Source organism: Siphateles boraxobius, unplaced genomic scaffold (genome assembly GCF_051911475.1).
Source record: "Siphateles boraxobius isolate OS27281-9 unplaced genomic scaffold, OSU_SipBor_1 68, whole genome shotgun sequence".
Taxonomy (NCBI): Eukaryota; Metazoa; Chordata; class Actinopteri; order Cypriniformes; family Leuciscidae; genus Siphateles; species Siphateles boraxobius.
The window spans coordinates 3980447-4000000 of NW_027509195.1; the positions used below are offsets into that span (position 1 = coordinate 3980447).

Sequence of the window (19554 nt, forward strand, 5' to 3'; positions counted from 1 at the left end):
GCCCAGGCAGTATTGCAGATTTCCATCATTCAAAGGAATGAAACAGAGAGAGGTTTATCAATGTCATATTTTTTTTTATTCCAAAAGAATCAACATTTTCAAACTAAAATTTCAGTTAGTAGAATTTGTTCTTACCAGAATGACATCCCCTTTAATTCTAAAGCAAACTGTTCACAAATGAAGTACAAGCCTCATCTCACAGTAAAATACCATTTGACACCTTTTAACAAAAAATTAAATACTATAAAAATAAATCATTGCACAAAATAAGAGCCATGTGCTTATGATTGCTAGAAATCTATGTGCAACATCTTGGAACATACAGACATCCGTACATTGAAAATACGACAAGAGGGACGCTTAGTCATTCCACTTACACAATGAACTCACACAAAGCCACATAAAAATAAAATCTATAGTTTAATTGTGTAATATTAGTCTCATAATGCTAGTTTTCAAATTACCAGATGCACATTTAATGAAGCAACAGAGAACAATAAAGGATGCAAAACAAGTAGTGTACTGAATGTCAGGTGTGTATCTAACAAATGGTGACTACATTTTGACATTCCTGTTGAAGTTTGGTACTTAGACGAGGGGAAAGGTGCTTAGAAACAAACCGCTATTAGTGACTAACAGATGCGTTCAAAGTCTGGCACCGTGGGAAAGAAAACGTGTGTGTGTACTTGAAAAGAGCAGCAACTGTTGCATCGCTGTGCTTCAAACCCGCTTATTTGACTTCAGATATTCTCAAACGAAAGGACTAGATCGTAAAATACTTTTCATGGCATCTATAGGCAGGAAATATCCTCTCAAATGAGATGCATGAAGCTGCCATTCCATAGGTTCATCAAGATTGAAATATTATGGGGTGATTGAGCAGTTTGATGAGTTGCATAGATTTAGTCCGTTTTCTCAAATACACAATGTACATGTCTATGTTTGAGAGCAGCGATAACAAATGCAAATGCTGATGGATAAAACAACCCATGACACCCTACTTTTCATAAAACAAATTCAACAGATAGTGCTTGAACAATTTAGTGTGACACCGATACCTTATAAAAACTGTGGAATATGAAAATTGTGCATTTACAATGTCAACAGAGCTAGTTTTAACTTAATAAACATTAAAGTCAGTACAATCAGCCTATTTTACATCCCACGAGTTTCTGCGGGAACCACAAAGTGGAAAAAAGAAAGGAAAAAAAAAGAGCTTTTGAAGCTATTTTTTAAAACGCATCACCATACTGAATGCATGATGACGATATTATGCGCAAAGTTTAATCTGAAAATAATCCAAAAGGCAAAATATTGTACCAATTAAAACAAAAAAAATTATAGCTTTTTACATTAATTCACTCACACACACACACACACACACACACACACACACACACACACACACACACACACACACACACACACACACACACACACACACACACACACACACACACACACACACACACACACACACACACACACACACACACTTCATTATTAACACTCACCATCATTCACTAAACATTATAACTGTTGTAATTTTTAATCAATGCTTGATCACATTCACGCTCTACGTACAGCTGGATCCGAGGTCTTAGGTGGCTCAGTGCTAACTCAAAACATCTGGAATTAGTTTGTTAAACGCCTACTGTACATGGAAAACGGCCAAAGCATCTCAGTCACATTTTATCGGTGACCTAATGTGATGTAACTACGTCTACGTTGAGCTCCAGCATCACAGAGAGTGAACCAGCTAGAGCTCTGATGACAGGCTTGAACGTTCAAAAGCAGAAGGCGGCAAATCTGTTCTGCTACTGCCGTCTCAACACTCTCCTCCATTGATCAAACCTACAGGGTTGATGAGATGTGGGAGAAGATGCTTTCAAAGGGCAATTCAAAAAACTCTATCATAAATAAAGTGATGAAGATGGCGGCCGCACGATATTAATGTGAGCATAAGCGCTATTGTTTTCGGTTGGGTACAATATGGTGCATGGTGAGGAAGGAGGTGACGAAATCTCTGCCCTTTGAGCTTGCACCTCCTCATCAGTAGATATCAGGACAGTCTGTGTATTTCCGATCAAAGTAGCCGCCAGTGTACAGCCAGTCCTGTGATCCTGTGTATGGGTTTGTGCCTGACTGAAACCACCTAAAACGGTCAGAGAGGTTAAGATATGGCACATAAAAAAATAATAATAAATCACACACACATACAAAACCTAGGAAAGTGTAGTAGCACTAACCTTGTGGACCACTCGTCACCATCTTTGGCCCGCTCCTTACGAGCTGCCCTCTGTTTCTCTTCCAGTCTCTCCTTTTCTCTGCTGGCTTCATCTGCACAAACACACAAAAGCTTTGTGTTAGTCTTTAGCATGTATGAACAGCAGGAAGCGCTGTAGGGCTGTCTAAAAAAAATGAAAAAGAAATAAATAAAAAGAAAAGACTTTTTATTACCCATGTTGCCGTTCTCCATGGCTCTGATGTCAGGCCGTAGGCGGCAGTCTGTTGGTCCCAGCACTCCTTCCATGCCAGGCTCCAGCTCATTCAGTGTCATGGCAAAGTTAGTAAAGTTATACATCTAGAAGTGAACAGAGGGGTTTCAAATCAAGTAAACCAATAATTCAAATGAGATTACACTACAGTTTAAACATTTGGGGTCAGTTTTTTTTTTTTTTTTTTAAAAGGAATTCATTCTTTAATTCAGCAAAGATGCATTAAATTGATCAAAAGTGACAGTAAAACATTTTAAAGATTTATATAATCACAACGGTTTTCAACATTAATAATAAATGTTTCTTGAGCTCAAAATCAGCATATTAGAATGATTTCTGAGGGATCATGTGACACTGAAGACTGGAGTGATGATGCTGAAAATTCAGCTTTGCATCACAGGAATAAATTACATTTTAAAATATAATAAAATAGAAAACTATTTTCTAAGTAATAATATTCACTGTATTACTGTTTTTTTTTAATCAAATAAATGCAGCCTTGCTGAGCACTTCAGAAAGAGACTTCTTTCAAAAAATCGACACTACCGTTCTAAAGTTTGAGGTCTGTCAGTTCACCTTTTAAGAAATCATCAGTTGGTGTAACTTTTTTTTTTTCACGTATTGACGTGTGTGTGCCATCATGAATATAACAGTACCTCTGTCGAATGAGGCGGTCTAGATGATATTCTCCATAATAATGTGCTTCCAGGAACCACGGCCACAGTCTCTTGTACATCAGGCATTTCATCCGCATCCTCGTTGACGGCTTCTGGCTCCTCCTGTTGGTGCAACCGCATGTTTAAATCACTAGAGTAGCTAGAAAAGAGTCTGTGGGTGTGCATAAGAAAAACTGGGTGTGCCACATTTATTTTCAGATTAATGAATAAACCCTGATCACTAACTTTACAGAATAGATTGGGCTGATGTGTGAAACTATACTCAGGCTCACCACATAAACATAATACTATATAAAATATAACTCCGGGCTCGACACTAAGCCTTTTCATGTGCTTGTCCTTCGAACAAGTAAATCGGTCATTACACTTGTATAAGTAAAAAAATTGCTCGTTAAAACAAAATGCAATAATAGAGAAATATTCTCAGTGTTCAGTCAACTTTGACATATTTAAATCTGCATATTTATATTTGAACCATTATAGAGAGCATTTTTCCTTAATCGTTTTAAATGGTTCAACTATCATTTTAAATTCTTAAATTTGATCAATAAATTAAATTAGAATAATAACACACTATATGGCTGCTAACAAACAAATTAAATAATTGACAGTGAAAAATTACAACGAAATTAAATAATGTTCTGAGATTATGAGATATTTTTTGAACAGACAAATATGAAATATTGGAAAGAATTATACTTTTAAACACGAAACTAAACCACCAATAGGTGGTGGCAGATCACCGTCTTAATGAGTGTATCATTGAGCCATTAATTCAAACGATTCGTTCAAACGGCTGAATCATTCAGGAATGAGGCAGTTGTTTAATAGGTCATTGAATCTTTGACTCAACTGATTCGTTCAAGGCGCTGAATCATTCAGTAATGCGGTTAATGTGTTTCGGTGAGATGTGCTGTGGTTCTGCTGTGATCTTTGTTTGGAACTATTTTTACTGCTCAAATACAACAAAAGTCGATATTGTGTCTAAAATGTAAGTGACTTAATATGAATTACTTGTTTATTAAACTGTCATATGAAATCAGTGACACATTTTCAATCGTGATGGTATTCAGCACTCGTGGTCGTATGATGTTGCTTAACTGTATCATATTATCATATGTTATAAATATAAGAACATACATTTTTAGCACTGTATGTTTGTGTGATCTGCGCTCATTTGTTTCCATTTCTCCTCATGAGGCTGCGCGAGCCTCAACACCTTGTTACCGTCAGACAGTCAGTGCTGATTGCGGATTGGTTGGCACTGGCAGTCCGAATGTCGGCAGATATTTGGTTTTAAAGGGTAACTAAACCCCTGGTCAGAGCCTGACTCCACCCACTGGCAATATTTGAAAAATGCTGGAAAAGTGGGCAGAGCCCAGCGGAGGGGGGCGTGCACCTGAGATGCATCTCTTTGTATGGAACCTGGCTACGTCACCTGCAACTGCTACGTCACGAACCACCGCAAACATCCAATAGGAAAATTCAACTGTAGTAGCCACCGTTCAACCTGAAGAGGGCAGCACTCAGACGTTTTTACACCATATAGCCGGGCTATTCAATTGGCGGCCCGCCAATCATCTCCATATGGCCCGAGGCCACCCCAACCTCCCTCCTCTTCTTTTCCTGGCGGTGCGGCTAAATTTGGTTAGATATGCGCAAAGACCGCAGTGGCGCCTGCAGCTGTAGCTATACGCACTGTGTGTGTACCATGAGCGTTCCGATTGACCTGAGAAACACTTTTTTCAGTCCGAATATTTCAGCAGTTATTATGTGGCTGTCCCGTATTTCTGTCGACTGAACCAGCGCAGCAGAATTCTCTCTGCACACGACTGGCCCACCAGACTAGCGTATTGCTCCACTTCTTTCTCGTCGTTCGAACACTTCCGATCAATCATTCCTGGTTTAATCATTTGGTTCGATTATTTCCTTTCCATGAAAAGGCCAAACGCGCTTGCATAACGGTGTGAAACGATTGGGATTTGTTCGGACCGTTCTGTCACTGAATCATCTGAAGCTGTTTCTCGGTCAGTAAGAACAAATAGCGCTGTTTTCAGTTGTTTCACTAGTTTACTTTGAACTATGCAGCATGGTCCAGTGGATAACGGAACGCAAGCTCAAAGGAGTTGTTTACTCCCGGTCCCGGACACTATTATTAAACATTGCTGCGCCTGCGACATCCAGTGAGAAGCGTTTCAATCTGACACATCTCTCTGTTACAAACCAAAAATCACTCAATGATTTTAACTTTTAAATCGGATGAAACAGCCTCAACATTCCCAACACGACTGATGAGGTAAATAGCAGAAACATTCCATGAACGAAGTTAGAAGACTATATCCCTAATCACCACCCTTACAAACATTTACCATGAATGTACTGTAGTAATTTACCATGGTTTGGGGAGAAATGTGGAATATTTATATTGAATACTATGTTATAGTCATTTATATTGCATTAGATTTATTAGGGGGCTAGAGAAATGTATAATTAATTGTGTGTATAGTTTTTACCTGTTTAGGCATTTTTTATACAGTGGAAGTGAGTGAGTAGCCATGCATGGTTTTACCTATGGTTACGAAGTCTCACTGTCAGAATATTTTAATTTATAAATATATATTAATAAAATAATTCTAAAGAATAGAATATATGATCTTGTATAATTCATATATTTGTACATAGCTGTAAATAAGTTATTTATTATGGTCTGATAAATCTGCATACTGTTGGCTACCACATTTCCAAGTAAATAGCCTACAATACTTTTATGTTTACTTTAGCTTACTTATCGATACTGTTATGTTTCAATAAATAAGCTAAACCCATCGGCCCACCTCAACTTTTCGATTTAATAATCCGGCCCTCGAATTAAACTAATTGAATAGCCCTGCCATATAGTGTAGAATTAAAACACTTATAAAACACAAATAAATTGTAAGTAAAAAACAATAGGCCAAGTTTAGAAAAACATTTACCAAGACTTAAAAAATAATTCTGTATCTATTTTAGGTGGCTACGCCTATGGTTTAAATCCCTCAGACAAGACAATAACTTTCCCTAACACCCTTTCATTTTTCACACTGATTCGCCACAGACAGGAAATGCATAAACGCATACAATGGACCCCCATAATATTTAGTCACAGTTAATGTGTGAATTTCACTGCATTAGATAAGATATCAAACCAAGTGGCATCACCAGTATATCTATTGTTTTACCATTTAAATCGAAACGGTTATTTTTGTTAAATGTTTGGCTTAAAAGGGAGCTTGGGCTTTCTTTCTTTAAAATAAATGTCTTTAAATGCTTAAAAGCATAGTTTCATCCTTTCCTCATCTTTTTCCAAACCTGCATGACTTTCTTTCTTTTGCAGAACACAAGAGATAGTCTGAAGAACGTTGTTAACCAAACAGTGTTGGTGTCGGTGACTGACCAGTGACTTCCATTGTTTGGACAAAAAAAAAAAAAAATTTCTCAAAATATTTTCTTTTGTGTTCCACAGAGAAGAGGAAGTCGTGCAAGTTTGGAACGACATGAGGTTGATTGTGACAATTTTTATTTTTGGGTGAACTGTCCCTTTAATCTCCCACACTCCCACAGACGCCTGTCAAATACAGCCAATAACTGGGTGTGTTGTCGTATAATGGGACCAAAAGGAACTGACAAAAAGCTGAACAGAGTCAAACGTCTGAGACATGATGAGTATTTTAACACACCTGCTCTCTCTACACCTACACACTGCTCTTCTGTACATAAATTCGCACATATTTACACACCTACCAATGCAAACAGTTCTGTAACCCTAAAATCACTACATTATTCTCTACATTTGTCCGAATCACTACAGACGATCTCCTCATAATTATACACGTTTACACCTACCGATACTAGTCTACATCTGTTACCTTGACATGAACACAGAGAGGAGAGCTGCTTCCATGTATAAAAAGAAATAAATAAAAAGGATATAAAAGATAAGATATCGATCCCGGGTTAAAGCAGCATGAGAGATCAACTGTTAGACTTGCTTAATATCTTTCACACCTGCTTCTGTTTTTTAGTGTCCGTCGCTCCTTTCTTCTCGAGCTTCCGATGGGCCTCGTACACGTGTGGGTCGACGCTCCACATACACTCCGTCCATTTCCCATAGATCACACAGCGCTTCTTCTTACTGCGAGCAAAGTACATGTAGAGGAGAAAAACTATTTGAGGTACATAGCACTATAAAATAAAAGAAAGCTGCTCTTGAAAAATATTTTAATATTAGATGTAAATGGATGTGGGAATAAAGACTTCCTGTACCTATTTTGAGTCAGATTCCCATTATGACTTTTTATTCCATTATAGAGGGACCATTATTCGTCCTTCTAAGTATCTCAGAATAGTTTTTTCTGGAAGCCATAGATCTTATTCAGAGCAGCGCCATGACTGCTATGAAAGTGAGGCTGTGAGAGATAGACTTACCGTGTTTTCAATGGCAGCCATCCGCTGTAAAAAGCTCCTAGACCACTTATAATTTTCCACAGCTCATGTTGTCAGAAGTTTTGTCTACTTAAATTTCTTGGAAAGATATTTTTGCAGTGTTTTGTCAGCAGAAAAAAAACAAAAACACATTAAATAACAGTACAACCCACTGAAGAGATGTACGTCTATCCCTCACAGACTCGCTCTCATTCCTGTTAAAATTCAAAGATGGCGCTGCAGTCAATAAGGTCAACATCAGCCATATAGATGGCCATTCACACAGAAAGTAATTTGCTACAACAGGGAAAAAAATAAGCAAACCTTTCATTTTTAACCAGAAATCAATCATTCAACATTGGAGAGTTCAACATTATGCAAATGAGCAGTGATGCAAAGCGAGGACTACCAACGAGCTCTTGCTACAGCTGGATGCTGCAGTGGAGTAGAAACACCAATTACAAGCAACAGTACAGTGACTTGGCACCTCGAGAGATTTAAAATCACTTAATAATTAACTTCATTCCAAATGTCATGGGTGTCAAAGATGTCGAACTGCTTTGTAATCTTTACTATCGCAAAAGGTCATCATTGCTTATCTCATTGAAAACAATGTTACACAAAGAAATTAATAGTACTTATATGACTCCATGTCCGTAACCTAATAAAATGTAACCTGAAACGAGTCACCTCATTTGACCAGATAAACGCCACTTCAAAAGGAGCTTTCTACCGGAGTAACTTTTTCATAGTTCCTATAACTAAAGGCGGAAGTACCCGTTTTTGGTGTGGAACTGGTAATGATTTTAGTTATAGAAAAGCCTTTTGGGGGAACTACATTAGCTCCTACTTCAGAGTAGAGTCTAACCCAGCACAAAAGGAACGACCAGTGACGTAAGTGTACGCTGATTGGCCGAACGCTTGTGAAACACCGGCACCTGCCATTTTTAAAAAGCTGTGTAAACACAGTTTACATACCGTACACTTACTCCAGGAGCTAATTCCACGAACACTGAAAACAGCGATATATAGCATTTACCTCTCGCCTTCGTCTACGGTGTTTGTTCTTTTCTCAGCCTTGATGATATGTAGAATTGCGAGTTATCGTAGGAGATTTTTAGTCTCTTAGGTAGGGTTGTTAACTTCAAAAAAGGAAAATTCGGGACAATCGTGGTTCTTTATAGGAATATAAGGGACACTCAAAATATTTGTACTGTACCACACAGTGTAGGTCACGCAGTTAAGTATGTTTAAAAGGTTCAAACACATTTGTTTCGCTTAACCTATTTATGTACAATTTAATTCTAAAAAGGATTTTAATGTCATATTCAAAAAAAATACATTACACAAACCATCGTTCAAAATAACAGCATTTATCTGAAATGGAAAGCTTTATTAACATTATAGACTACAGTTCAAAAGTTTGGGGTCAGTAAGAATTATTTTTTTTTGGAAAGAAATTTAAGAAAGTAATATCGTACTTTTATTCAGCAAGGATGCATTAAATTAACCAAAAGTGACAGTAAAGATCATTCTCACATGTCGTGATCAGCACTGCTGCTGTTGTAGCAGTAAGTGGTTAGATCAGCATAGCAGTCAATAAACGGGACAAGGGAGGTCACGTATGGGACAAATTAATTAGGCCAAATATAAGGGAAGTCCCGGTTAATATTGAACAGTTGGCAACCCTACTCTTAGCCCTCCTTTTTGTTATTTCGATCGCATAACTATAGATCTACATTCCATCTCCATTATCACAAAACCCACGACACAACAAAAACAGCTCCGATCACGACGTCCACCGTCCTCCAGTTGTCTGTGAACACACTTAAAAGACGTCGCTGTTGGCTGGCTTACGTTACTTCAGAGTTCCTACTGGCTGTGCGAATGCTACCAGGAAATTGGCCCAGGGGGAAAATGTAGTTCTCGGGGGGACTAAATGTAGTCTCGGTGGTGACTAGTTCCTATAACTACCCGATGAGAAAGCCCCTCAAGTAACCCCCTTCTCATTGAACAGTCTCACTCACAGAATAAATAAATTGTAACTGATTGCAAATAGTGCATTTCTATGGAACTGATGACTGAAAATGTTTGCTCTTTTGTGTGAGATTTTATCCATACTGCTAGGTGTTAGTATAAAACCAAGATCACTGAAATGAGTGAGTGCACATCTAAATCACTGTAGCTACAAAAGTTGGGCAGGGTCTTTCTTAAAACATGATCTACATCATTTAAACGGTTCATGGTTATAGAAGCAGTCCAGTAAAATGTGAAAAGTGTGTGTCAGGATCTCACCTCTTATCCTGGATGTAACCTTCAACTCTGTGCAGCTCCTTTCCAAACATCCCACAGGGTTTAAAGTTCAGCACGCACTTCTCTCCAGTACTAAGCAATCACACATCACACTAATCATTCAAAACGTCCATGTGAATTCATAATAGAATAGATGCGTCATAAAAACTTTACCTGTGGTTGACAATTTCCACATTGCCGTACTGTTCGATCCACAGTTTACCGATAATTACATTATGTACACAGCAAAAAGGGTTCGTCCATGTGTATGCCTCTTTATGCCTGTGAGGATACACACACACACACACACACACAAGCGTGTGAGCAGGCCGTTACTCGGCAACCCCAGAACCCTTTGCTCTCAAATCAAACCAGGATAGCACTGACTCATCGAAGGAAAATCTCACTCACACAATCAATAGACCTTTTCATGAACACAAAAATAGCAGTTGATGTGCACATACATATATATATATATATATATCAGGGAATATCGGGGTCTGTACATGTGTGTGCACGAACACGGCACACTCACTTGTGAAGCTCTAGCGTGATGGTTCCTTTAGGTTCTGCCTCCACACTTTTGCCCCAGAACTTGAGTTTGGGGTAGATGGAGCCGTGGAACACAAAGTCGCCTGTCAGACTCTCAGTGTGAAACGCACTGATGGGCGGATGGTGACTCACCTGCTCTGAGATCAGTCTGAAACCCTGATCCTCTCTGAGTCAAAGAGAAGCCAACAAGAGTAGAGGAAGGAAGCATTAAAGGGGAAGAAGCAGAGTTAATAAATGACAAAGAACAGTTTCCCTTTAGAGCAATCTTGATCTAACTAATGTTTATCGACATCCTCAAATCTTATCAGCATAGTTTGTAATTAAACGCTCTGCTGGTCTCTTTACCGTGTGAGTTCGTAGGTTTCTCCTAAAAGCGGATTGAAAGGTTTTCCAGTTCTATCCCACTGAGAAGCGACTGCAGACACAGCGAAGGCAGCTACCGTCTTAGGAGCAAGATAGAAAAACCATGTCAAATTAAAGGCTGGATTGTAATATTACAAAACTGTGCTGCATATACTTGAGTTGCATCCAAATGACGCACTATACACAACACATTAATATGTACTCAACCGTGTGGTGTATGAATTTTGTCATTCAACATTGAAGTCTGATTCTAGATCAGCCATTGTGTGTGTGGGGTCTCACCTGCATCCTCTGTATAGAGTCGCTCTGTGAGCAGGCTTTGTGGATGAGGTATGTGTGCTCCATATACTCAGAGATTCTCTGTAGAAAGCTCAGGGGCTCATTGAACACAATGGGCATGGTGATCTTGGACAGCTCCTAGAATACAGAACATCAAACAGGCTGAGCAAGACAAAACGTCTTTACAGGTTGTGCCAAACAACACATTTTTAAACTGGCTGACTAGTCGCCCTTAAGGCGCGCTGCTTTAGGGTTATGTCCATGATCAGACGTGTTTCTTAACAGGCCCCTAGACACATTCTTGCATTCAATAACAGCTGGATGGAGTGCAAATCAATAGAAAAGAGCGATTTGAGATGTTTTTTAAAACGTTAAACTGTCAACTTCACGTCATCATAAAAACAGTGAGATGCGACTGCATATACATAAACTAAGTATAGAAATATTTTTGTTTTGACAGTAATTTTCTTAATTTAATGCTGAAAGTGATAGATTTTCCCTATTGCTTGATCTATATCAGAGTGAAAAAGAAACCGGACTTCCTTTTGTCCTTGATTTAAACTGATTGGATAATTGCTGTTTGTTAATTGCTGCAAACTCATGTGAGTGACAGGTGCTGGAGGCGAGGGATTATTATTTGCCCTTTCCTAGCGGCAGTGATGTGTCATCAGAGAAGAGAGGTCGTTGCAAGAGGGAGGGGAAGAATGTTTTGATTCAGAGGGCACACGGATAAAAAAATAAATATATTGACATGCACGGATCAATCAATTATAATTAACATTGCAATATTCCATAAAAAAAAAAAAAAAAAAAGGAATTGTCAATTTTTTATTATATGGTGACTAAGTACATAAGCTTTCTAATAGACATTAACCAGCTTGTCAACCATCCATTCTTAATGCGCTCATAATTATTATGCTGAACTTGCCTGTAGAATGATTATTTTTTATCCTTACCAGTCCAATACATTTCTTGAGAATGCTCCAAACACTAAAATCATTTCTGGAGAACATAGGGGCAGGAAGAGACGACCTAAAAGGGCAGAAGAACAATTTCTTATTCATAAACTTGCACACACTCTCATAAGTGTACTGATATGTTTGACTGTAGAACTATGAGAGTGAGAGAGTGTGTGAGAGTGAGAGTGAGAGAGAGAGAATAATAAGGAGTATATGGGTCACGACACTGGAATCTGGCCGGACCTGCGCTTCTTAATTCCGTTCTCCCGAGGAACAGCTCCATTGTTCTTCTGAGCACCGTCATATACTACAGCGTCTTTAAAACTGGCTTCTGATGTGCCTTCACACGACTCGTCTGAATCCAAGCCTTAGACACACAAGCACATTATTATTATTATTATTATTATTATTATTATTATGTAAAAAAAAAAAAAAAAAAAAAAAAAAAAATTTAAAACGCACAAGAAACTAAAATCAAGTCTTCCTACAAGCAAATTTATAAAATCACAATATGATATTAAAAAGTATAAAAGAGAGTTAAATATTTTTAAAACTTGGTCAATAAAGTAGAAGTGTTTAAATAAGTGTTCAATACATTTAATTTTAATAATGTTAATAATAATAATAATAATAATGATGATGATGATGATTAAAAGAACAGTGAAAAAGTTATTTATAAAACACTTAAAATTGAATAATATCAGTTGTAAGCAAACGGTATTGCCATTAATAAAATCTTGACCATACACGTTAAATGCAGAAGACTAATAAATATCTTCTGTATGTCTGATTTCAACATGTATTTATTAACTATTTAATAACATGGAATAAAATGTGGTTCCTCACGTTTTGTACCACCTGATATGAGCGACTTGGTTGATATGATATCAGGCTTCAGGTTTCCAGCACAATGACCTGCCAAAGTCCATATTGCCTTGTTTATTTATTCATTGCATTATTTTCATTTCATTTCATCTCCGCAATGACAGAAGCCATCAGACCATCTGAAAGCAGCACTACATAATTGAAATTATCAACAGATTGTGGTAAGCCGACACCAGACTGGCGCGCCGCATTGCAACCGCTCTGTCATAACAAACACACACGGCTGAGGGCCAGTCAACAGTGGCCAAAACAATCACAAGAGGGGACAAATGAGATCTTCCTCAGAAAACACAGCTGTTTAATAACGCTGTGTGTGTGAACTCAGTCAAGCGCTGAGAGAATGTCAATGTTTTCATGACACACGACAGCTCCGGACTGTCTTGTGTCACAGAGGTGCCATTACATGGACAAAGTTGTTGAACTTATTTCTCTTTAGGACTTCAAATTGTAGAGCTAACTTTTGGTTTCAAATATCCATCCATTGGCGATACATTTGTGTATGTGATTGGTTAAAATGCAAAAGCAGCAGTAGTAGACATAAACGGACACTTTTAAATCGTACTATTGATTATTTTTTTCTGAGTAACTGTGGAGCCCTACCATCCCGTGCCATTTCGAGATGTCCCTCACCTGTGACGGCATCATAGAACTCGTCTTCATTGTTCATTGTAGAGAATGGGCTGACAGCACAAGGTCTCTAAAACATGGTCTCTCTTTCTTGTCTCTGGAAACAGGGACACCTGCACAGAAACAGCAGTCAATATCAAGACCAGACTTATGAACAAGAAAACAGCTTACAATAGTTTTAAGATGGCATATTGAGAGACCATTTGATGCTTCTCATTTAGGAAAAACAAAAATCCCATCATTCACCTTTCCTCCAATGATCTTAGAGCCTTAGTTCAGTCATGCATCCATTCATCTATCATGTTTGACTGAAACTAGTCGGCTGCTCTTGAAATGAGAGGTGGAGTCACTGCAGATCTCCTCCCATGGGCTTGTATGCAGAAACTTATTTGATATAGAACTGAACTTTGGACAATCTCCATCCAAAGGGTGTAAGCTGAGAGACAGACCTGTACCGTGACGCACACAGGACGGCCTTATCTCAGTCCAGACAATACCTGAGGGAACTCTTCTTTCACGATTAAAGTCTATTAGCCAGCTATGCAGATTTATGTAGCCATTGAGTAGTTAAAGGACGCTTGCTGAACGTCTCTCTCGGTCTGTTTTAGCAGACTGCCATTTAGGCTCAATGAATTCCCTGAGCACAAATTACTGAAGAGCAACTAACAGCTTTATTAAGACTTTGAAGTCTTTAAGTAACATGAAAAGCGAAGACAAATCGAGCAGTACCCATTTCTAATTACCCGGTTCAAGTCTTCCTTCAACTATCGTGACTTCTTTGGTGTCTCCTGTGGCTCTTGTTTGCAAAAACATTTTCTGATATAGCAAGTCAATGAGCTGACTCGCTATTAGGAAAAATATGCAAATCAAGGTGACAACCAACAAGTATGTTGGATAACGTTTATTGCTTTTTAATAATAAACCTTATCAGACATTTTATTTAGACAAGTGCCACCAACCGTTCTGCAACTTTAGGAAATACCTTTCATATTATGACAAACCACTCCGCAAATTACCTTGACAATTCATTAGTGGTGTTTGCTAAGCAAAGTGCCACTATTACTCCAGCCCATAGTTAGGGTTAGGGGCCTGTTTCGTTTGGGAAGAAATGTGCCATCATTTTGATGGAAAAGAAGAAATACATTAGACTAACAATGACTAAAGTAGGGACCAGAGCATCTTCAAATAAGCAAGCACCCACAATACCCTAGAAAAACGTTGTAAGAAAGGCACAGGGTTAAAGCGGACTTAATAATTGGAGAAGTCCTGCATACATCAACAGAGAGAAGTCTGTCGTTATCACAGGATGATCCAGTTTTGACATTTTGTTTAAACATTAGAGGTTCAATAAAAATTTGAAACCTACACATGGACATTCATTTTATCGAATCTGTGTAGGCTAGAGGTTCCATTTGCTGACATTTCATTTGGGAACCAGACACGGACAATAAAAGTCTTCTTTTCCATGTTAATCAGAGTTTTTGTCCAAATCGCCCACGATGGTGATACGCAGCGATTCTATTTTAGAAATGTTTCTATTTCTGCACTCGTCTATTTCTGCACTCGTAATTTTCGTTAAAATGGTCTAATGTTTATGCATTTGATTAAGTATCCATTTGGTTGAGAGTGCAGTGTGCTTGCAGATAGACTCCTCCTACACACTCTACTGATTGTTATATGTTTAAATGCATAAACAATTAAGAACGGATTAGAATCATACGTATATTTATGCATAGTTTAATACAAAGAGCCGAAGCACAGATCACACAGGGTACTTTTTGCTTTTAAAAACCATGAGATGAAGTGGAATAAAATTCACGGAAGGGAGTTAGGGAAAGGTTTAGGGTTGAGGTGTAGGATTATAGGTTTCGAGCTGGGATATGAGCCTCTCTATTTCTGGAATGTTTTGAATGAACAATGTCGCAGCGCAGCATCTAGACTCTAGGGTTCAACTGGATACTAATTTAACAAAAACATTAAAACACAACGACTCATACATCATTAGGTGGCTGGTGCACACCTGAAATTCAAATGTACCGTTTTTGGATTCGGATATGGATTTTTATTTTAAATGAAAAATATTCATGAATATTCGATGCATTCGATGAATATTCAAAATTCGAATTATTTCCTTGTACCAATAAATCAACTCATTGTTCACAAGTTTCAAACAGCAATTTAAAAGCATCTCAACCATTTTGCAAGGCCTAATTGGTTTCTAATGACCCAAACCATGTGACGCTTCGTTTCCATCAGGTGAAGCTCAAGGTTATTTATGAGTTTTTAAAGGGCAAAGGTCAGGGGTCAGGCCACACAGACGACTCATGAGTAAATCAAAGAGTTAGGAAATTAGTCTAACTTAAGAATGAAGGACAACATTTAGCGGACTCTGTCACGGTCACATACCAACTCATAACAAACTTTTTTTCAAAAAACGCAGGCGGTCCGTTTCAAAGCAAAAAGGGATGTGAATGTATGGAATGTTCTTAAACCTTTCATGCATGAATTATGACAACCTCAATAAGGATTTTTTCCCCCAACGTGTTTTTATTGCTCTTAGGGCATGAAAAACAAGACCAGGACTTTTTTTTTTTTCACATATTTTTCAATGAGATTTGAGTAGACAGTATGCGTTTTTGGTTTTAGCTGGACTAAAAAGATATTGTATTAAATTTAATGGAGTAATAACACAGTACACAGTAATACTGTGTGTATTTATTGCAAACCAATGAATAACATTATAAAATCATGTAAAGACTACAAAATATATACATAAAATATAATAAAGCTTCAATTATTGCCAACTCACTGGAGTTTGTTCCTGTCGACCAGCAGACGGAGAGGAACTTCATACAAGTTGAACGTTGTATGTCTTTAAAGGAATCACATCCTCATGTTCTGATATCAAAGATCTGGTGGAGGCCTACAACGTGAAAAGGAAACCCAACTCAGACTATGTAGAAAATGCCTATGCTCCCTCCAATTCACCAGAGTATATCGATTTACCCTTATTAGCTGATAATTCTGATTATGTATTTCTACAGTAGCTCAAATCTACATTTATTAATTGATGTTTTAAGACCATGGAAAAAACAAATAGCAATGAAGTGTTTTTAATCTCATCTGGGGGGGTAATGCACATAACATAATCCAATTACTATTTTGATGTAACGAGTAAACTAACTCATTACACGTAACATGCATAACGTAGTCAGATTACTTTTTTGAACTGCAAATTACATTCTGATAACACAAACACATTTATTTAAGAAATGGCTTTTTAAATAGCTGCTTTTTAACCATGGCAACCAGATTATTGAATTGTGATTGTTAGAGTTGAACGGAAATTAGATCACCCTTTAATGGCGACTTTTTCTCCATTAAAGAAAGTCATACAGGTTTTGAATGACAAGAGAGCGAATTACAGAAATTTGATTTTTTGTTGAACTATCCCCTTAAACACACATTAGAGTCAATATCAAAATAAGCAAAGGGTCAACCGGGAGACGCCATCAGTGCCCTGAAATCAAACAAGAGAGACAAAGCCAGAGAGAGACTATTGCTCAAGGTTTTCCAACAGAATCTGATACATTATCTCTGATGCACTTTTACCTACATGCGAAAACAAGTGTTCTGCAATCAGATGAAATGTTAAAATAACACAGGCGTCTCAGCCACCCCCGCCCGAGACACTGTGTTATGCTACAGTAATGATCTCTGATATGCGAACAGGGTTCCCGGGAGCGAGCTGAATGGAATCAGAGACGGGCGAACACCGGTGCCGTGGCAACTGATAACCAGGCACAATATGTCCGCATCAAAAATAAAGACTCGGGTGCAGTGTTTTACGAGACCCGGCACACAATCAGGCCCTGGTGCATTTGAACAGAATCCCGATCGGCTGGACGTGTTTTTAACACACAAATATACACAAACCCAAAATACATAATGATTATGGTTACACCTTCTCCCTTGACACTTTTTAAAAGAGATGCTGGCTCATTTCTGAGAACAAATTTTGGGAAAAGAAGAACAGATGTGACCAAGCCTTTTTTGCACTTATTTGGGGGTAAATCTGCAGAATTTATTGTGCATTTATTGTGCTTAATGCATTTAACAGCATGAAACAGAATTTACGATCTAGCCTTTTCTTCCCTATTGTGACTTCTCAAACTAGAAAAAAACAGTAGAGTAGGACTTGGTTTTGTCCATCTGGAATTGATTGGATGGTTGTGGTTCGCTACTGGTGTGATGTCATGTGAGTGACAGGCTGTCTCGCCATCGCACCAGTGAACATGTCAACAGAAAAGAGAAGAGATGTCTCTGCAAGAGGGAGCGAGTTATTTTGATTAAAGATTATGAAGGCATAGAACTATAATAATTATGTGCATGGATAAATAATTTAAAGTCTCCCAGTAGTCAATAATTTTATGCCTTAAAACTCATCTTTGATCACAAAAACGAAATTTAAATGTTTATTCCTGTGAAAAAAAATTATTCATGCCATAAAATAGCTTTAATGGAACTCTACACCCTTGCTTCATTTAACAGGCTGTACACGGAACCATGAATAATATGCTAATTAGCCCCGCCTCCACTCACTCGCACCAGCTCAGAGATACACTCGCCAGGAAAAACAGTGCACAATGGTATCGCTCTTTACAACGTCGGACACATAAGGGTAATAGATTAGCCTTTTGCTTAACTATGTTATCAGCTAATAGGTTGTTGCTAATGTTACACAAACCATGTTCCCGTTCATCATCTCAGAGTCTGACCGCTGCCTTCTAACAATCTTCAGAAACGCTTTTAACAACTCAGAACGTCAGTGGAGAAAGGCATATAGTTCATCATAACGTAGTAGACATCATACACCCGCTATATTGCTAAATCTACCCAATTTTTTTGAGACTGTCTTCTTTGGTTCACCGCACTTTTAAAAAGAAAAATACTCGGCAATGGTGTGGACTTGTGAATTTGCACATGGTTTGTCTTAAAGCATATTAAAAATGCCACATATGAACAACATTAAAAACTTGATTTTTACCACAGGAGGACTTTAAAATAAATACAGCAATATTCCATGTTAAAATAAGAAGTGTCAATATTGATTTCATGGTGATTTTAATCAGTTTTTCTTTAGTTTTTTTATTAAATGAAGTTACCAAAATTCTTAATAAAGCCATAAGGGGATGTATATAATATATAATTAATTCTAAGCATTCCAATATTCTGTGTGCATTTGTGAAGGTTAGGTACAGGAGGTTGAGCAATACCCGAAAGGTCGTGACTGCCTAATAAAGTGACTGTAGGTAAACACACAAACACCCACAAGTTTTCAGAAGTGGAATGAATCACAGACTCTTGCATTAATCACAGTTTCATTGACACCTTTGGAATGTGGTCTGCTTGGGTAAGGTGTATTCATATATCTGACATGACAATAACACAATAGGCGGTGTTGGGAATCTCCATGTGCATGCTCATAAAACAAGGCAGTGATATCTTGCTTTACTCTCAGGAATGTGGCCTGTCATACTCATCTACATCTGTCTACTTGCCCCAAGCCCACACAACATAACACCTCAGGAACTGAAAAAGCGATAACTGTGCACATGGCAATCCCCACTGTACATTACTGACCCACTTTAACACCGGTAATGGACAACTTCTATGACATTTCTTTTTATGAAACGCAGATTAAAACCCTGTTGCTGCGATTAAAAGCCAATATGACAATGCAGATACGACAAACATTAATACACACAGACACATACCATTTGATAAATCCACAAGCCAAAACCAGTCATTCTTATTAGAAAAGAAAAAGTAAAAAAAAGTATAGAAAGATAGAAAATAGAAAAGAAAGAAAGAGAATTTAGTAATGAAGATCAGCAAGTTGTTACAGATGTGTAACATGCTGGTGTATAAAGCGCCAGGGAACAACACGAACTCGTTCAT

At 37.9% G+C, this 19554-nt stretch overlaps 1 protein-coding gene across 6 annotated transcripts in view; it reads right to left on the reverse strand.

The window, feature by feature from the left end:
- Positions 1–53: 53 nt before the first annotated feature.
- osbpl2b (oxysterol binding protein-like 2b) overlaps positions 54–19554 on the reverse strand; it is a 20256-nt gene continuing 755 nt past the window's right edge. The window contains exons 2-16 of one of the 6 annotated variants that reach the window (XM_077214197.1): positions 16403–16516; positions 13597–13706; positions 12928–12996; positions 12325–12448; positions 12079–12154; positions 11126–11260; positions 10826–10923; positions 10464–10646; positions 10103–10210; positions 9932–10021; positions 7220–7346; positions 3155–3277; positions 2461–2584; positions 2250–2340; positions 54–2155 (exon numbers count right to left, since the gene is read on the reverse strand). In XM_077214197.1, the coding sequence (XP_077070312.1) occupies positions 2053–2155; positions 2250–2340; positions 2461–2584; positions 3155–3277; positions 7220–7346; positions 9932–10021; positions 10103–10210; positions 10464–10646; positions 10826–10923; positions 11126–11260; positions 12079–12154; positions 12325–12448; positions 12928–12996; positions 13597–13633 (1488 nt within the window). In that variant the 5' untranslated portion in view covers positions 13634–13706; positions 16403–16516 and the 3' untranslated portion in view covers positions 54–2052. Of the gene's footprint in view, positions 2156–2249; positions 2341–2460; positions 2585–3154; positions 3278–7219; positions 7347–9931; positions 10022–10102; positions 10211–10463; positions 10647–10825; positions 10924–11125; positions 11261–12078; positions 12155–12324; positions 12449–12927; positions 12997–13596; positions 13707–13839; positions 13910–16402; positions 16517–19554 lie in introns of those variants that run through there. The other 5 variants (XM_077214198.1, XM_077214196.1, XM_077214200.1 and 2 more) reach the window with 5 other exon arrangements.